The sequence below is a fragment of the Agelaius tricolor genome, unplaced genomic scaffold (assembly GCF_023055355.1).
Source record: "Agelaius tricolor isolate 1412-34295 unplaced genomic scaffold, bAgeTri1.0.p SCAF_18, whole genome shotgun sequence".
Taxonomy (NCBI): Eukaryota; Metazoa; Chordata; class Aves; order Passeriformes; family Icteridae; genus Agelaius; species Agelaius tricolor.
Genome location: NW_027269278.1, coordinates 11,300,874 through 11,319,181, shown reverse-complemented (window position 1 = coordinate 11,319,181; position 18,308 = coordinate 11,300,874). Strand labels below are relative to the sequence as shown.

Below are 18,308 nucleotides of genomic sequence, written 5' to 3'. Positions count from 1 at the left end.
AAGTGACCTGTTCAAACACAGCCATCCAGGCAGAGCTGGTTGCTAAGAACCTGTTTTTCTGAAAACTCACTAAGGAAAATAGTGTTTTTTTCATAAAAAATCAACCAGAACTGTGTTTTCTCTTGTTTATCTCTTGTACACTTCACTAAATTCTGGTCCCTCCCCTCCAGAAAAGGACTGTGGGTGATTTTATTTACTGAGGTGGAGGAAATCCTGGAATCAAAGTCACAAACTGAGCCTGCTGTGGAAGACTGTGCCTGTCTTATTTTGTCTGCACGTCCTTGTTGATGTCAGAATCCTGCAATGCCTCAGCTGTTTGTATCCCAGTGAACAAGGGTCAGTGCAGACTCTCAGTGAACACTTGCTGCAGGCAAAATGGGGCTGGTTTTGGACACCAGTGTGAATTGTGCATTGTGACACACCCAGGTATCCACAGGATTTTTTTAAATGGGCCCTTAAATGCACAGTCTTCCATGAGCAAGAGAGGGATGTGGCCAGTAATTACCTTTGTGCAGTATTTATCTTAGTGATCAGGTCACTGACTGGAACACAGTTACATCTTTCTGTGCTTTTTTCCCCCCAGACTTGTTTCAGTGAGCAGAAGAAGACAAGTAACCTTGAGGCCTATGTGAAATGGTTCAATAGACTCTGCTACCTGGTAGCAACAGAAATTTGCATGGTAAGTTACAAGTACCTGCCACGTTTTACCACATACCTGAAGTACCACGCTGAGATTTTATATTAATAAGCAATCCTGGGGATTTATTTCTTATGACCCAGCTAAGCATCTGATGGTAAGTTTTAGTAGTGTTGCACTTGCAGAAGAGACCTGATAAATGACAAACATATTGCAAAACAGAGGTGGTGGCACACAGGGGAATGCACTGTTCTCTTGATGTAGTAGGAGCACAGTGTGGAATAATGAACCCTGCAGGGAAAAAGAGAGGAAAAAAATGCCTTGAGTTATCCTGTGAGATTTCTGCCAGCAAAGATTCTAGCAGAGCCGTATTTGTTATCTGTCATCCTAAAGATCTGCTCTGTGTGTGAATTCCCACTCCATGGCTCTCTGTCCTGCTGCCCATTAATGTAGCTGTGGCTGTTGTTTCTTAACCGGTAGTGGTTTTAGTTTGTTTAACTTGGTCCCATCAAAATGAAATGGATGTTTTCCTCTTTGGAAGGGGTATGGAAGGGAAGAATAGTAATAGTTTAAAGAGCCTAGATAGCCTGTGACACATAAGAATTACCATTTGAAGATCATCTTTGGAAAAGTTAGGGTGATTCCAGTCCAATTAAAATGTGTATTTAAAATGCTATCATTTGGTCTGGCCTATTGCTAAAGGGACAGGAGAGGGGAAAGGGATTAATGCAATGAAACAAGCTCTTTCTGAAACAAAGATGCTGCTGTTACAGGGGTGTGAAATCCTGCCCTTGGGGAAGTCTGTGCTGATGAGCCTATGGACTCGGGGAGGCCAGCAGGGAGCTGAGGCTGTGCTTGGGCTGCCTGTTCCAGACATTCCATTTGGGGCTGGGAATTGCCATGAATTTCTTCTGTGTCACTGCAGTGAAAGCTTTGATTTCAGAGGCTGCCAGTCACCAGCATCCACTGGATTGTGGAATAGAATTAGGGCCAGTGACTGAAAGCAGATGGCCCAGGCTGTGCATGAAGCCCCACAATGCATGGAACAAATGCTTAGGATGACCTCCAATTCTGCATATGCTCATTACAGAGACTCATTTATTTTAATTTACAGCCTGCAAAAAAGAAGCAGCGAGCACAAGTCATCGAATTCTTCATCGACGTTGCCCGAGAGTGCTTTAACATAGGGAATTTTAATTCACTGATGGCAATCATTTGTAAGTACAGCTTCTAACCAGGTCCTCCATCAGCTGTCACAGATGAAAAAGCAAACCCAGCTCTTATCAATGGCTCTGTTTTTTTCTCTCTCACTCATAGCTGGAATGAACATGAGTCCAGTTTCCAGGCTAAAGAAGACTTGGTCAAAAGTGAAAACAGCCAAATTTTTCATTCTGGAGGTAAAAAAAAAAATCAATCCCTGATGCACTGCTTTAATTATATTCAGGATATTTTTGTTTGGGAATTTTACATTGTTATCCAGGTGTGAGATGTGTGGAGACACATTTCAGAGGCAGAGAGCCTGATTCTAAGCTGAAATACCCCAGGTGTAGTGAGGAGGGTGTAAAGCTGATGATATGTAGAGGGGATTCAGAGTGCTCAAATAAATAAGAGGAATTAAAAAAACCCCAAAGTATAAACCTATATGCACGTCACAGTGCTTCTAGTGATGCATGTTTTGTTTGGCCTTGGGCACAATACTGAATGCAAAGCTCCCAGTCTATACCTTGGACGTTGAGTGAAGACCCCACAATATTTTTCATGGAGAATTCCAGGATTTGGCACACACAGAATGTGCAGTGCTTATTCTTCACATAAAAGCTCAGTAAGCTGTCGGTAGAAATATCAAAGGTATAAACAGCCATGAGTTGTAGACCTCTGATTGCATCCTTGGGGCTCTGCAGGCATGTGGATTTTGAAATGTACATTTTGAAGATGGAGGCTCGGCTCTGCTCATAGTTTGCTGCAACTGAGTGTAAAATTGTGTTTAGAGGGCCCAGGCTACTTTCTAACCAACTGTGTTGTTTTGTGCATGTAGCACCAGATGGACCCCACTGGAAACTTCTACAACTACCGGACAGCGCTGCGGGGAGCTGCTCACAGGTCCCTCACTGCTCACAGCAACAGGGAGAAGGTGGGTGTGAGCACAGCCCATCCTCCCCACAGGGCTGGGGTATAGGGTTTGCAGGGAAACCCCAGTGGAGGGAGAAATGATGAGGAGGACTCCATCCTATCAGAAGTCTAATTAATTACTTTATCATACTGTATTACATTACATCTAAACTGAATCTGCTAAGCACTCAACTGCACTCCACTGCACAGAATCTTGTGACTGTCAGCCAACAGTCCTGACACACACACCTGGATTCAATTGGTCAGTGAATCAAAACACTCACACCAGAATCCAATTATCAATTCCCTTCAGGTAAACAATCTTCCACAATGCATTCCATTTGTGCACAAACACAGGCACAGCAAATGAGATAAGAATTGTTTTTTCTTTCTCTGAGGCTCAGAGAATGTGAAACCCAGAAATATTCTTGGGAAGAATTGTGTCTTGCTTTTCTCTGTGAAGAGAAATGTGCATTTCTGCTGGGAGTCAGTGGCTCCAACACTTGATGCAGATGCTCTCCTCCCTTCCATGGGTCACCAGTGCAAGGCCTGTGTGCTTCAAGATGCAACTGGAAATGTAAAATGTGGGGGGAAAAAAAGTGATTGAAAGAGTCTCTATAGGATCAAAGCAAATCCTTGTGGACTTGCTGCCAGACATTGGGAGGGTTAGAGAGGGCAGGACACACACCATGGAGAAGTTTGTTGCAAATGTCTCTACATCCCTGGGAAATCCACACTGTTTAGATTGATAAACCTGATGGAACAGGTATTCCAGACTGAAAAGACTTTTATTTTGGTGGTGGAGAGGAGCCTGGCAGAGGCAGGTGGAGCTGTGCTTGGTTACAACTGTGCCCCAGGCTCTGGCACAGAAGCCCCTATTGTGTGATGTGTGAGGTGAGATGGAGAGCAAAGGGCACAGCAATGGAGGGAGGTGGATCTCCATTCACATTAGGGAAAGATGATTTATCACAAGTCCTGCAAGGGAGTCTAGCCTAAATCCTTTGCAGCAAATTTGGGGTGATATTCTGTCCTTGTGAATTTTCATTTCATGTGGTTGTTGCTCTCATCTCAGTGAGCAAGAACTGAAGTGTTTTATCAATGTTCATGGCAGATGTGGAGCTTTCTGACATGTCACTGATGCTGCAAAAATCAGATTGACAAGATGCTAGAGTGTAGGATCCTCCTGGCCCCAGTATGTTTCTTGTTAATTTTCTTATTCTTCCATTCAATTCTTTATTTTTTTGGTATGTGAAAAAAGGTTTGTGTTTTACACTGCAATTGCCCATAATCATAAATGGGTAATCTCTGCACTAAGCATGGCAGAGCTGAAGTCGATGCTGCATGAACAAGCACAATATGGAATTTAGTATTCATTCACTAGAGGAGCCCAGCCAGATGCTAATCTCACACCCCTGTAAATTTGATGTAAATCTGCTGAAGCTAATGGAATCTCACAGCATTTACAGTGAAATGAGATCAGCATCTGGTGGCAGGCTGACTCAGCTGCAATGGGAGTGCACTGAAAAGCACTTCTCTATGCAAAGGAGGGATCATTTGGATGTGTGTGACTGGAAAAGCAATCCTTTCAACTCTCACACACTGCAGTAAGGACCTGTCAGTCTGAGATGCTTTTGCAGTTTAGCTCTTCTGCAACCATCATAGATATTCAAACCAGTTGCTTTATTGTTTGACTTAATTTCCTGTGAAGTTAGCAATCTCTGTCATATCTCTACCCCCAGCTGGTTAATACTGATGGCAGAGAGGTTATCAGACTGAAAGGAATCTATTTTACATCAGAAAAAGCCCATATTCTGTTTTTCTTGTGTAGACAACATTAGTTCAGGAAAATGCTCCAGGATATGATTTGGTAGCTGCTCATACTGGGTATTTTACAGTGTCAGATACAGCAGATCATGGAATGCTTTCTGTAGGATTAAGGAATTTAGTTTCTTTTTATAAGCAAGATTATAATTTATTTGTTTTAATGAACTTAAACACATCCAAAAGAACATGATGACTTCTTTTTCATAGATGTTACATTGTTTCTTGGCAAACTCATAGCAAAGCTCGCTCTGAAGAAAGTTTTTATCTTCAAACTGAATTGTGCTTGCAGAGGAGTATACTGGTTAGTAAGCAAGTCTGGTTTTGTCTGTGCAGCCAAATGACCTGTGACAGCTCCAAAATGAAGTCATTCCACTGGGAAACTCTGCATTGTACTCATGGTATAGCTCTGGCTTTGAAATGTTGGGAGCATGTACAGCACAGCACTGTGTGTTGTTGCTGTCTGATACTGTGGAGCAAGAAAAAGTCAGATCTCATTAACTGTCCTCTTTCTGCAGGAGGCAATTGTCTTTCAGCATGTGGGTGGGTTGGATGGCATGGAAGGGGGATAAAAATGGAGAGAAATATGAGTTTCTGGCACGAACCCAGGTTTTATGCTAGCAAAGTGCCTGGAGTGAAGCCAGTGTTAGAGTATAATTGTAACCACTTTTGTTGTTTTTCCTACAGAAATTTGGAAAGCAAAGCATACAGGGTAATATATTTTTATTGGGAAAATAAATGGTGACCGAAATACAGCAATTCCATGGAAATGTGTAGAGAATTGGTATCCTTGGGTATGTCTTTCAGCATCTTTTGGATGAGATGACAACAAGCTGTGCCATGTTCAGAGCTGACTGGGGGCTCTGTAGCTGTATTACCCTGGCATCCAGCCCACATTTGTGTACCTTTCCTCTCAGCAAGGCTTTTCCTTCATGTTTAGTACCACTAATGGTGCTGACCTTTCTCCCAGGCAGTGGAGCAGACAGAACAAGCTCACATCTGCCTGCAAAAAAAAAAAAAATATGTAGACAGAACCTGGCAGTGATTTCTAGCTGGGGATCAGTGTCTGGCTCCAGCTCTCTGTATCTTCCCACCTTTTGAGACCACGCTGGTTACAGAGTCATCATCATTTTTGGGAGAAAACAAACCACATAGAGTGAGTTGTATTCTTTACTCCAGGTTGATGATCTAGTTTGGGTAATATGAAAATAAATCCTGAAACACATTCAGCTCAGTTTGACTAGAAATTGTTCCACCTGGTTCTAATAGGAGGGCTCAGCATTTTGGGAGGATAAGGCTGTGCTTTGTTTTCATTCCTGAGTTTTATCAATGGAATGTATCAGGATAGGTGTCCAGTGGCTCTTGGGGCATCAGTCCAGGCTTTTTTATGGCAGTTTGCAGTGACATTGCAGAGTTGTTCTGTGGCTGTCCCATAAGAAAGCCAGCAGAGATGCAGATCTTTAAAAGTTTACTGAATGTGGTAATTTAGTTAGAACAGAAATGTGCTTCCATTTTCACAACACACACTGGCAGTAGCTTGTGGACTCCTTGCCTCAGTGTTTTCACTTCTATGGCTTGTTCACCCTCATTGGAGCATCACAGCATTGTAGCATCCATGTAAACTGGAAAATAACAGCTGCCAATCCTGTTCTGGGTCCATTTCATATCCTGTTACAGCTGATGTACAGCATGAGGTGGAATAACATTAATGAGATGGAATAACATTAAATACTTAACTAAAGGATTGCTCTCTTGGCTGTTCTTGCATGCCATGAGGGCTCTTTAGCTTTGGTGCTGCTTAATAAGCTCCAGCTCAGTTAATATACAAACAGAGCAGTGGAAACATTTGGGCACTGCCATGCAGTGTGTTTGCATTTGTGTTCATGGTGGTTAAGTTTGTACTTGGTGCTTTAAACGACAGACATTGCTGACCTTCAGCTCAAACCCCCAGGCAGCCTTTTGCTGTCCCAGTGTCACTGCTGGAGAGGTGGGCACTCTGAGCTTTGACTGGCAGCTTCCATCGACTGGTCCTTTGTGTTATCTTTCTTTGCCCTTGGAGCTGTGAGACAAAGGACCCTGAGAGAGTCTGCTTCATTCTGGATCTCTGCTGAGGTTGAGGATGCACTTCAGGAGCGCTGCTACTGCTTTTTGCTGTAGAACATCTGGCATAAAATTTATTTTTCCCTGCTTGTAATTCCATCAATTTCAAGAGTCCTATGCAGACTTCTTTTATAGCAAATTATGACCCGACTCTGATGGGTTAGGGGGGAGGCTTGGGTCACTGCTGAATGCCACTCTGCCCTGGATGATGGCCAGGGCTAGTTTTAAGAACTAGAGTGGTCTCTCTGGCTACTGTTAGCAGTTTCCTGTCAACCAGATTAATATTTTCAATCCTGTTGTCTGCAGGTTAATTTGGAGAAGCAGGTTGTATTAATCATGCACCAGGAAGGAAATTACATGCCTCAAGAGGTAGCTGTGCATGGAGCTGTGGAAAATGAAACAGCTCCTGATTAACTGTTTGTAGACAAGTCCTTGGTCACCAAATTTTATGCTGTCTTTCCTTGTCCAGGGACAATGTTGGTTCTTTGGTTCCCATCTGAGTTTAAATAGATCAATTTTTATGTTCAACATCTCTGCTTACAAGGACACAACAGGAAAGGGAAGAGTTCTGCAGTGTTATTTTGCTCTTTGCTGTCTGATGTTGTCATCAGACAGTGATGTTGTTGATAATAAATGGGGCTTTTAGCACTTTCTTAGTCATGTTATTGTGCTCAGTGAACATTGTGTTCAGTTCACTTTCATCTCAGCACACACTCTCCTGGTGGCTGAAGGTCTCTCTAGACACTACTGCCCTTTTGCTGGCCTGTAGCTGTACTGCTTTTCAAGTGCACAGCACACTGAAAAGTTAATACTTCTTTATTCTCATCTCTCCCAATTGAGTTGTTCTTTCATGCAGAGAAAATACTGAACTGAAAAGATAATGGTATTGTCATTTCTCTCCACAGATTGTGATCCCCTTCTTCAGCCTATTGATCAAAGACATTTATTTTTTGAATGAGGGATGTGCTAATCGCCTTCCAAATGGACACGTCAACTTTGAAGTAAGATCTGAAAAATGTTTTTACCTATCCCATTCTGATAGCTGAGGGACTATCTGAGACTATTAGCCTGCAATTTTCAGTGCAGACCATCAAACACTGAATATGAGGTAATATTACTGTATCTGAGTGGAATGATTTATGTTTACAGAAATTCCTGGAACTGGCGAAGCAAGTAGGAGAATTTATAACATGGAAACAAGTGGAGTGTCCATTTGAGCAAGATCCTAACATCATCCACTACTTGCACACTGCTCCCATTTTTACTGAGGATGGTAAGACTCTGTACTATCACTCATCACTGAAAAGGTCTTTCTTCATCACTACTAATTAACACTGATCCATGCTTTGGTGATCTCTCTCACTGTCCCAGCTGTTTCCTGACTTTCCTGCCAAGCAGCTTGTTTATGCCCAGTCTATCAATGTGTTTTTGCAAACACAGCCTTCCAGCACATGAAGCTGCTGCCTGATGGCTTTTGTCTTGTCTGTAGCTTCTCTATAAGGCACTGTCTAGGAAGCTGCCATTGTGGCCTCATTTTTTAATCACGAATTGAGGCCACACAAGCCTGTCATGGGCTCCTGTGAATGTCAGCTGTCCCTTAGCCACTCATTGTGTGATTGATGGAACCAGAGCTAATCTCTCTCACAAACCAACACTGTCATCTCTTCAGCAAACACAGCTCAGGGCGATGGAGCCCAGCTGACCTCCTCCTCTACAGCAATGACATGTTATGTACAGAAAAGAATTTTTAAGAAAATCTTTTCTATTCATTTCAGCTGTAGCTATGAAAACCCTGTTCTGAAATTATTTCTCTTGTCTTCTGGTACTTTTCTGTCCTCGTGAGTTTGGTATCCAGCATGTCAGTATGTGTCACTTCATACTGGTTTGTGTCAGCTGCCTCTCTATACATTGTCATGCACAGAATTGTCTGCAGCAACCTTCCCAGAAGCTATTCTGGTGGTGGGTTTATTTCTTCTTCATTCTATAGGCAGCTTTCTGTACTAATCCAAGGTAATCAGACCAGACAGCTTTTATTTTATAGACTACTTCAGAAAGCAAAGTACTGTTTCTAAAATCTTGCCTAAATCTTAAGAATGACTGCCAAAATACAATAATTAGTATGATTAAACTAATATGTATCAAAAGGAGATAAAATGCAGGCATTTTTTTCTTGATTTAGGCTCTAAAGGGACAGAAAATGAAAGTCAGGGTTTTCAGACTACTGGACTAAAAAAAGAGTGACCTCAACCCACTAACTGTATGCAGATTTTCTCCCTCATGTCCTCCCCTATATTCATGCTGCTTTTGTGAAATGCCCTTTGCAGAAGCCACAGGAAACCTCCCCCTTTGCCCAGGGGCAGTGCAGAGCAGAAAGAAATGCCCTGAATGAAAGGTGGGAAGAGAACTGAGAAGGATTCAGCAGTGGCATGTGAAATGCAGCTGAACTGTGCTTGTCACTATGTGGAGGAATGGTCAACACTTGAATATTAAAATACAATGCATTTGTAGCACAGACTTGAATGGTGAGATGGTTCCAGCAGTAAAGAAAAAAGCATCATGAAACAGTCAAATGAGGAAATGTGTGTGAACACAAATTACAGCCTGTGATTCTGTGAAGACAGTGAGATATTATTGCACTGCCAGCTTTTGCAGAGGGGACTCTACAATATAGACTCATTTTGGTGTCATAAAATACATCCTACAGTGTAAGGAGTTGCAGGGGCAACAAAAGAACAGATTTATTTTCTTCCACTGCATTCTTTCTCTGGTTTCTGCAACTCAGTCTTACCTTGACAGTATTGTGTATACATTTAAGATACCATGTTCCCATAAGCTTTTAAAAAACTTTAAAAAGATTGAGGAACATAAAGTTGTGTTATGTGATGAGAATACCCTTAGTTTTTAAAAGCTTATGTGTTTAGGTGTCAGCTCTCACTGTGTCATTTTTAAAGTTCATATAACTCTTGAGTAGCAGTGCTGTGATGGAGGAAATGGGCCCAGATCTCTGTCTGCAAAACCAGAGACATTTCAACCATTAATATTGTCATGAGAAGGTCAGGCTAACATATTTTAACTCTGGGCTCCTTTACTGTTCCATCAAAATTAACTAACAGCTTTCCAAGGTAGACATGTGACCTAAACATCAGTGTCCCACTGATCACCAGCTACCTGAGGGACCATGAAGTTCTACAGTTTCTCTTTCTATGTGTACAGCAATGCAGAGGGATGTGGGTTACTGATGCTATTGGAAATAACACATATTTACTGTTTCCAGGTTTGTATCTGGCTTCCTATGAAAGTGAAAGTCCAGAGAACCAGACAGAAAAAGACAGGTGGAAATCCTTAAGGTAACCTCTCATTTTATCAGTTCATTTCTAAAATACCTCCAAACAGCTGCTCTGCTATCAAAGCTTGTGAAGTCCAGGTGTTTAAGCTGTTACCCCTGAGAGAGGTCTCTTCCATTTAAAACTAATTTGCACAGCTAAGGCTGCGCTGATAAAAGCTCATTTTAATCTCAAATTATCCTCCCTGTAAAGAATACCCTCAGCTTCCTGTACCCATGCACAAGCCTGATACAGATGAAGAATGCCCCAGGTCAACTGGATCTTCCAACAGTTTAGAACTCTTCTAAGAGATGTGAAATGGTTTGACATAAATAAGAATATGAAGACAGTGATTAAAACAACCCAAACCTTTACATTTGCTTTTTTTTTTTTAATTGTCCTTATGTTTTACTTTTACAGATCCACTATTTTAGGAAAGACTTGAAGATTGAGAGATTATTGCAGTAGGTCAAGGAAAAGAAATCCGCAAACATTTTGCACTACTGATTCCAAAGATGCCTGTTTGGGATTTAGACAATTTATTTTGTTTGAGTTTTTTGTTGGGTTTTTCTGACTGCCTAACATGATGGATGAACTGGATTCATCCACTGAAATCAACAGAACTGTGTGCACAATGATGCTTTTCTAACTATGAGATAGAGAGAGGAAGGACAGACTATTTGTGGCTGTGCCCAAACTGCATCAGGATCACTGTAATTTTGCCTCTGAAGGAAAATACAAGAAAACCAGGAGCAGGGAGAATCATGGTACTGCAACAGAGAATGGAAAAGTATAAGAATGGAAAGCAAAAATACACAAGAGTATTTCAGAAGCAGGTGCTTCAGACAGCAGTTCTTTAAACCTTTGAGGATTGTAAAATTAAATCAAAGACAGACAACAGCAATCTGGTTAATTGCTGAATAAAGAAAAAAAAGAACTTAACCTTGCATCAGCAGTCCCCCAGCCTTGTTGAACAAAGCACTGACTGCTGCAGGTTGGAGCTTGCAGGGATGAGGACTGACACTGCTCACACACACGTCTGTCACATATAGGCCACGTCAGCATGGGAACATTGTCCTGACCCCGTGGATTTTTACAGAACAGCCTGGAGTGTGACTCTTGCTCAGTTCATCTTCCCACCGCGGTTGTTGCTTTCCTTACTGTGAATCTGGGCCGGTCTAAGGAGGGTACTGAGGGTTGATGGTGCTGCTTGAAGACATCCCCACCACTTCTGAGGTTGAATGAAGAAGCAAATGACTCTGGACTCAACTTACCTCTATTTAATGTATGTAGTGTATTCCCTAAATTTATTGATGCTGAGTTGCATCTTTTAAGGGGTTTTATCACACTCAAAGAAAAAAGGTACTGCATTACCATTTCTATGGGGTTCCAATTGACACAGTACTGTTTATTTTGTAACATGATACTTTGGAGGATGGGGGTTAATTGCTCTGAACTTAGGAACTACATGGTATGCTTTAAGAAGACAAAGGGTTTCAGACTGGAATGAATGCACTAAAGAATTTGTCATTCATGAGCAGATAACAATTTTTGTCTTTTTTACTTTTAGGATGTAAAGTTCACAGTTTCCTTACAGATAACATGAAATAGGGACAATGTCTTGTGTTTAAAGCTGTACAATAATCAAGGTGCTACTGTAATAGGTATATTAAATGATAATGAACTATATTAGATTCAAAACTAAGCCCTAACAGTAGACTTATTGTTTGTGTGTGGAAGGAATGTTCCTAACTGCCCCAGAAAATATCTCAAAAAGCTTAAATGAAACCTCAATGCCACATCATACTGAACTTTGCATTTTTATTACTGACTTGGTGCTACCTTTTCAGATGTTCCAGTCCTTCTCTCCCTACAACAGAAGGATGTAACCCTTTCTTTGAAATCAGTAATAATTTTATTTCAGCACAGAGAGATTCCAAGTGGCTGTGGTGTTTTGAAAAATTAGGGTAATCACAAAACCTGGCTGTGTTGGCCTATTCAGCCAGAAAACTGGAACTGTTCCTGCCCTCTGCCAGGCTCAAAGTTGTCCATGCCTGAGTGAGCTGCTGACCTGGGGACATGGGCAGGCTGGAGTTTGAGGGCAGCAGCCTGGGAATGCTCTGTGTGGTGCACTCCAGGCTGGATGGGTCTGCAGAGCAGTTCTGTGCTGGGCTGTGGCCTGAGGGAGCCCAGTCTGGCTCACTGAATCCACTTGGGCTTGCTGAGCTGAGCAGGATGGATTCTTCTGGATTTGCAAACAGGGCTTGAGGCTGAACTTCAGGTCTCCTTTTCCTGTAGATCAGCAGATGAATTCAGATGGGGGGACATAAAACTCTAAAGTGTTTATTCCAGCTTTGTATGGAAGAACTAAGGATGTAAGGGTGGTACAGCATCATTGCAGCTATGGAATGATGACTGCTCTGCTGATACTGTGAATCTGCTGTTTGTTAATTTTTGTACATGAGCTAAGAGCTATACAGAGGAACTATACACATAGCTGTTCCTTCAGGCAGAACCATTTCCAAAATGAAGCCATTAAAAACCTGTTAAATTTCAGATTAATCCAGAGCAATAACCATAAATGTATCTACAACAATGCTAATGTTTAAATGTGTTTCCTAAATGGTCATTTTTTTTTACTATCTGCATATCTTTATTAGGCACAGTGTGACTTCACAGTGGAAATATGGGGGTTTTGCTTATCTGAAACCCAATGCAGGTGGATGGGCCCTTTCTTAAAACCTGCTTTTTAAAATTTAAATCCTCACTCCTTTTCTAATGAGCCACTAGAGGTTGGTACAGGTGAGATTAAAAACCATGACAATTAATTAAAATATGATTTCTCATTATAATTCCTTATATTTTTGGGGCACCTTCCATGAATTTGGGCAATTTTGCAAGTACAGGTTAAATTAGATCTCCTAAAGTTTATCAATGTTGCAAACTAAATCACTTTTGTAGTCCAAAACTTTCAGACCTCAGTGCTTAAAATGGAAGCATAAAGGTCAGATCTAGGTGGGTATTAAGGGCTTAGTGGGACTGTCAGAAGCACTAAATTATTCTTAAGCCTTTATGTAGTCAGACATTTAAAAGGTCTTTTTTCAGAGGTGCTAAACATCCTCATCTCTTGGGGAATAGTGAAGCAATTATTGCTTTGTAGAGGTGCATGGCACATTAATCTGTAGTGTTTGATCTCCAGAGACATTCACTGCTCTTTGCAAAATGACTTGGAGATGAGAGTGCAAAACAACTTAAAATGAGAAGACAGTGCTTTTAAAAAACGGACTTCAGGAGACATAGCTCGTCTTCACAGAATTTTGTAGCTGAATCCTATTTAAACAGAAACAATGCAAGCCTTAAGTTGCAGCTGTCAGTTGCATTTCTAATCGATCTGTGGCCTAACCAGGGTAAACAGCTCCTGGCAGGAGGGCGTTAGAGCCGTGCTTCACCAACAAGCACCAGTACAGCTGAAAACAAAGAATGACAACTTGGGCAATAAATTTCTTCTAAAAATGTCTTAATATTACATGAAAATGAGACCATATACATGTCTAGTAATCTATTTTTATTGCTATAGAGGCATAAAGAACTCCTGCCATGCTGAAAGGATCACTTCCCACTAAGCACTAAACCACTCTAAGGTGTGCAGTCATTAGACAAACATCTAGACAAGTTACTTGTAGTAATGTTGTGGCTTTCTAATTCTGCTTCTTTGAGTGGATTCACTCCCTGGCAGCTGCTTGAACTAATGCTACACAGAGAACAGGGCAAAGCTAGACCTGTAAGTCTGCTCTGTTGGTGTCAAACACCTAAGCTGGCAAGATGTGAATATGACACAGTCTTGCAGAAGCATTAACTTAGTTTCTGGTATACAGCAGTATCTTTAAAGACCCAAATACACGAAATCACTTCTGCACCTCCTCCAGTGTAATCAGAATGGTAGCAAAAGTCCCATTTTTCCATTTGTTGTGTGTGCCATCCTGCAATGCAAGGATGGGTATAAAGCTCAGTGGAAAGCAAGGAGGGAATTGTGTGCCTTCAGTTTGTGTGAAGTCAGTAGATGAACTTGCTCAATGCCTTTTGAAAGACACTTAATTGTACAGTGTTGCCCTCAATTTCACATTCACACTGATCACATTACCAAATTAAAGGTGCATGGATATAGGGCAGCTGGGCACAACTAAATTTTCAGGACAGAAACTCGAAATGAGTCAAGCACTCAAGCATCCTGTGCCCCAGAGCACCCTGATTAGACTGTCATTGTTCCCCCTCTTAGGACATGAACACAATCCTGTTGTACATCTCTGGGAGCTCCCCATGTGGATAGAGCAAACTGCAATCACAGCTTCTGCTGAGGTGTCACTTTAAAAAAGTGTGGACAGCTGCTAAAGCACTTCAAATAAGAAACAATTTAAATGTAGAGATATTTTTCTGAGCTCAAGAACACCTTATGATGTGGTCAGTGGTGATAAGATAATCACTCAAAATTAAGCCTGTCCCTTCCTAATATCTTGGTTATTTCATCATGTTTTATTGCAATAGTATAATGCACCTTTTTTTTTAAGCACATGAGCACTGGTTTGCACATGACTTTAAATCCAGTTTAGAACTGAGCTCAGATCACTGAACATGCTATTGGAATTATCAACTGAAAAGACATATTAGTAGAAAAAATAGTTATGCATATCAATGTAAAAATGTTACATAGTTAACAGTCTCTGGCCTAGCAATGACTGTGTTCCATGGAATGAGACTGATTCCAAGCACAGCTATGTGCCAGAGGAAAAACTCCAATTAATTCTGATGAGCTTTGGAGCAGCCCTGCAATTATTAACTGGAGTACAGTTTTTAGTTATTCATAGGTATTAAACTGTATTGCCAGCTGGTGTAGTCTCTGTGCCAGGTGCAACTCTCAGAGGGGAGATGCACTTAACAGGGTGAAAGTCCAGCCTTAGCAAAAGTTTTCTTTGACATTGTTGAACTTTCAGCAGCAAATTCAAGGACTAAATCTGATCCAATGAATTAATTCATGTCTGAGAGCAAAATTTTACTTTTTGGCTTTCTGGCTTTAAGAACCTTTTTCTCTTTTTATACTGGTAGAAATTAGCCATACTGTCTCAAATTATTCTTTCATTGGAAATTAAACCCCCTTTGACTGTGAACTGATTATTTCCATTGTTGTAGTTGCAGAATGGGGTTAGGGAGTGACAAAGAAACAAGGAAAAGCCCCCTTGTTACTGCTCAGAGACTTGACTGTGGGCCAAAGCTGTCCTTTCTTTTGTCCTTTCTAACATCACCTGTGGAGTGGAATTCCCTCTGTAGGTGGTGCAGGGCATTCCTGAAGTGTGGGTGCGCAGCTCTCGGGATGGCAGCACAGGCACCCCCAGGGGATGATCTCGAAGGTCAGTGCACATTCACAGCTGAGCCTGCACTCTGCTTTTCTGGGACATGCCCCTTTTGATGGAGAGAAAGTTCTTGGAAGTTCACCTGAGGCAAAGCCTTCCTTACCCACCCAACAGAATGATTACCAAAATACTTCCTTACCCACCCAACAGAATGATTACGAGAAAATTCTTTGAACTAAAAGTTTTCTCTAGTGGACTTAAAACAGTGAAGAATTTGTTACTTAGTTGACAGAGGTTTTAAGGTCTAAGAAAAATAAGTATTTTTAAAATTATGAAAAATACTTTGATGGTTGTTAACTTTCATATTCCACTGCATGGTGGCAGAATGGAACAAAATATCTTCTGTTTTGTTAGTGGCAGCTAGGCAGGCAAAGGCAGGAGAGAATAGTGAAATACTGGTGCAGAAAATATTACCAATAATTTTGTTTTAATATTGGCTAGAATGTGTCCCTTCCCCTGAAACCACTGCTCCCTCCTCTGTGTAACAGCTGAACCAGTTACCAGTTTTTAGATGGAACAGATCTGAAGTTTAATCTGGTTAGTATTGATTTCTTTTACAATTCTTTCTGCATATTTTCAGATAGGCAAAAAAGACTAAGTACACTAAAGCTAATGCCCACACAAGGCATCACATCCTGCATTGTTACATTATGCCAGTGTAGCTAGGGAGCAGATAGCTTGTATGGCTGGTGTTTCATACACTCTGCACGGGTGCAAGACACAAACTCAGGCAGCAGCCTCAGCTGCAGGAAGAAGCTAAGAAAGAGTCACTCCTGCTGAGCTCCCTGCCCTGCTCTGTGGCCAGCACAGGCTGGAGTGCTGTAAATTCAGAGTGGCTTGGACTGCTCACTCCTCCCTTGATGCCCTTCCCTCCACAGAAGTGGTATTTTGCTCCATAAACAGCTCTTACAAAATGCCAAAGGAACATTTTTCTAGCTCTCTGCCATACAAAGGCTCTGTATTCATACTCCAGATCTGTCATAACAGAATAAGAATCCTTCTCTCTTTTCATCCCCATGGCCTTAAAACTGCCAACCCAGATTAATATTGCAGTGTAGCAATGTTCCCAGGCCTCCTAGAATGCAGAAGACTTAGGAGTGCAGAGCTCAGGAGTCCTGCAAGTTAAATGTTTGTAAAGGAACCTTCTTTCTAAAAGGTGCAAAGCTCCATCTGATGGAATTTTGAACAGAAAATGACATATTCCAGCTACCTTTCAGAGCAACATAACTTCCTCAGTGAGCTATTACTGGTCAGTACTACATCACCGCTTTCATTATTGAATTATGCTTCAAAAATTCCAGTCTTTTTGAAATGAATATATGATGGGTTTCTGAAGATTGGTCTGTGGGCAAACAGAATAGAGAAAATGGGGGCTGTAGTTTAGGCTATTGACATCATCTGTCTTTCTTTAGCAGCCCAAGCTGGGTTATCACTTACTGTCTGTCCTTGCCTTGAACTAGGAGTTGTTCCAATATCATTGTCCAAATTATTAAAACTTAGTGAAAGATGCACATGCAGAGCTATTAAATTCAAGTGGTTCAAAGTCTGATTCTTACAAAGGTACAAGTACTTCCCTTAGGAGGTTGTCTGTAAAAACATCATTACTAGTAGACAACATAGATGGAAAACAAATTATCCCCTGGCTTCCAGAACTCTTAGCATTCATCAGCTTATAAAGGTGAAAGATTGGATTTTAAGAGTGAATATCAACCATCTTAACTAAACTCCAAGAACATAGTATTTAAAACTATTAGAATGATACTATTTAGTCACGGACTAAAAGCACAGAGTAAAAATGGGTAAGCAGAACTATCTTTATTTTCAGACTGAGAAATTCAAAGGTTGCATGACAGGCCCAGGGCTACCTGGGAAGCATGTCCTTTCAAAGAATTACCCAAAAAGATATCCAAATTTTAGTTTTACATTTCTTCTGGTGTTAGTCCTTTTTACAGCTGTGCTTAGATAAATGGGAACTAAATTATCACTTTAGGTTTTAAAAATAATCAAGCTAAGAAACAAATATGACTTAAAAGAGTGGTATGTATTAATCATGTGAGTGATAGCAATGAGGAACTGTACTTTTCCTGTATCTTTTTCATTAAATTAAAAAATTCATGTTGTGATCAGCATTTTCAGGTCAAATTGAAATCTCTCTACCATAGAATCATAAAATTGTAGAATCATTAAGTTGGAAAGGACCTTTAAAATCATCGAGTCCAACTTTTAACCCATCCATAATACTCAAACCATGTAGATTTGTTAGAAATTCCCAGAATACCAACATTTTATTAATTGCACAGGCAGGAAACAGTAAAGTTACTTGAAAGTGGCTGTTATGATTTTGTGACTGTACATAGATCTTGCAAAATGTTATTGGTAATATGCATCCTGTAGCCCACATAAACACTGCGAGAATAGCATGGTCATTGTTACGCTTTATAGCTGTTGTGGAAAATGTCTTAACCTGCATTCATGATGATAGTGCCCATCCTACTCCCATGCCTTTTTATACAGTTGTGGTAAGATTGTTATGAAATCCTTTTGTCAGTCATGTTCCAGCTAACTTACCTATGTATAGAATTTATATATTAAACCCCCCTAATTTATACTGTGTTTTAACAGTTTGCCTGAACTGTCTATGGTTTCTAAATTTTGTAATGTGAGTGTCAAATAAGAATAATAATTAAAAAAATACTTGTCTGTGTGGATTTTTTCCTTTGGTTTTATATGTAGGAAAGATTTCTACAGGATAGGCTGTGAAGAAACTCACATTGCTTTGAAAGAGATGTCCCATATATATGTGTAGGAAGAAACCTGTGGTTTCTGCTCTTTCTCGTTTCCACTTAACTGTTTCTCTCTTTATCCTCACACATGCAGTTCAAGCATGTGCACTGCAAGGAAAGGAGACAGATT

At 40.8% G+C, this 18,308-nt stretch overlaps 1 protein-coding gene across 3 annotated transcripts in view; it reads left to right on the top strand.

Annotated features, from left to right (window-relative positions):
• The window catches only part of RASGEF1C (RasGEF domain family member 1C), a 72,037-nt gene extending 53,948 nt beyond the window's left edge, over positions 1–18,089 (top strand). For all 3 annotated transcript variants that reach the window (XM_071443272.1, XM_071443273.1, XM_071443271.1), the window contains 8 exons: positions 584–679; positions 1,752–1,854; positions 1,955–2,034; positions 2,673–2,768; positions 7,573–7,668; positions 7,817–7,940; positions 9,942–10,014; positions 10,411–18,089. In XM_071443272.1, the coding sequence (XP_071299373.1) occupies positions 584–679; positions 1,752–1,854; positions 1,955–2,034; positions 2,673–2,768; positions 7,573–7,668; positions 7,817–7,940; positions 9,942–10,014; positions 10,411–10,435 (693 nt within the window). In that variant the 3' untranslated portion in view covers positions 10,436–18,089. The remainder of the gene's footprint in view (positions 1–583; positions 680–1,751; positions 1,855–1,954; positions 2,035–2,672; positions 2,769–7,572; positions 7,669–7,816; positions 7,941–9,941; positions 10,015–10,410) is intronic.
• Positions 18,090–18,308: the final 219 nt, after the last annotated feature.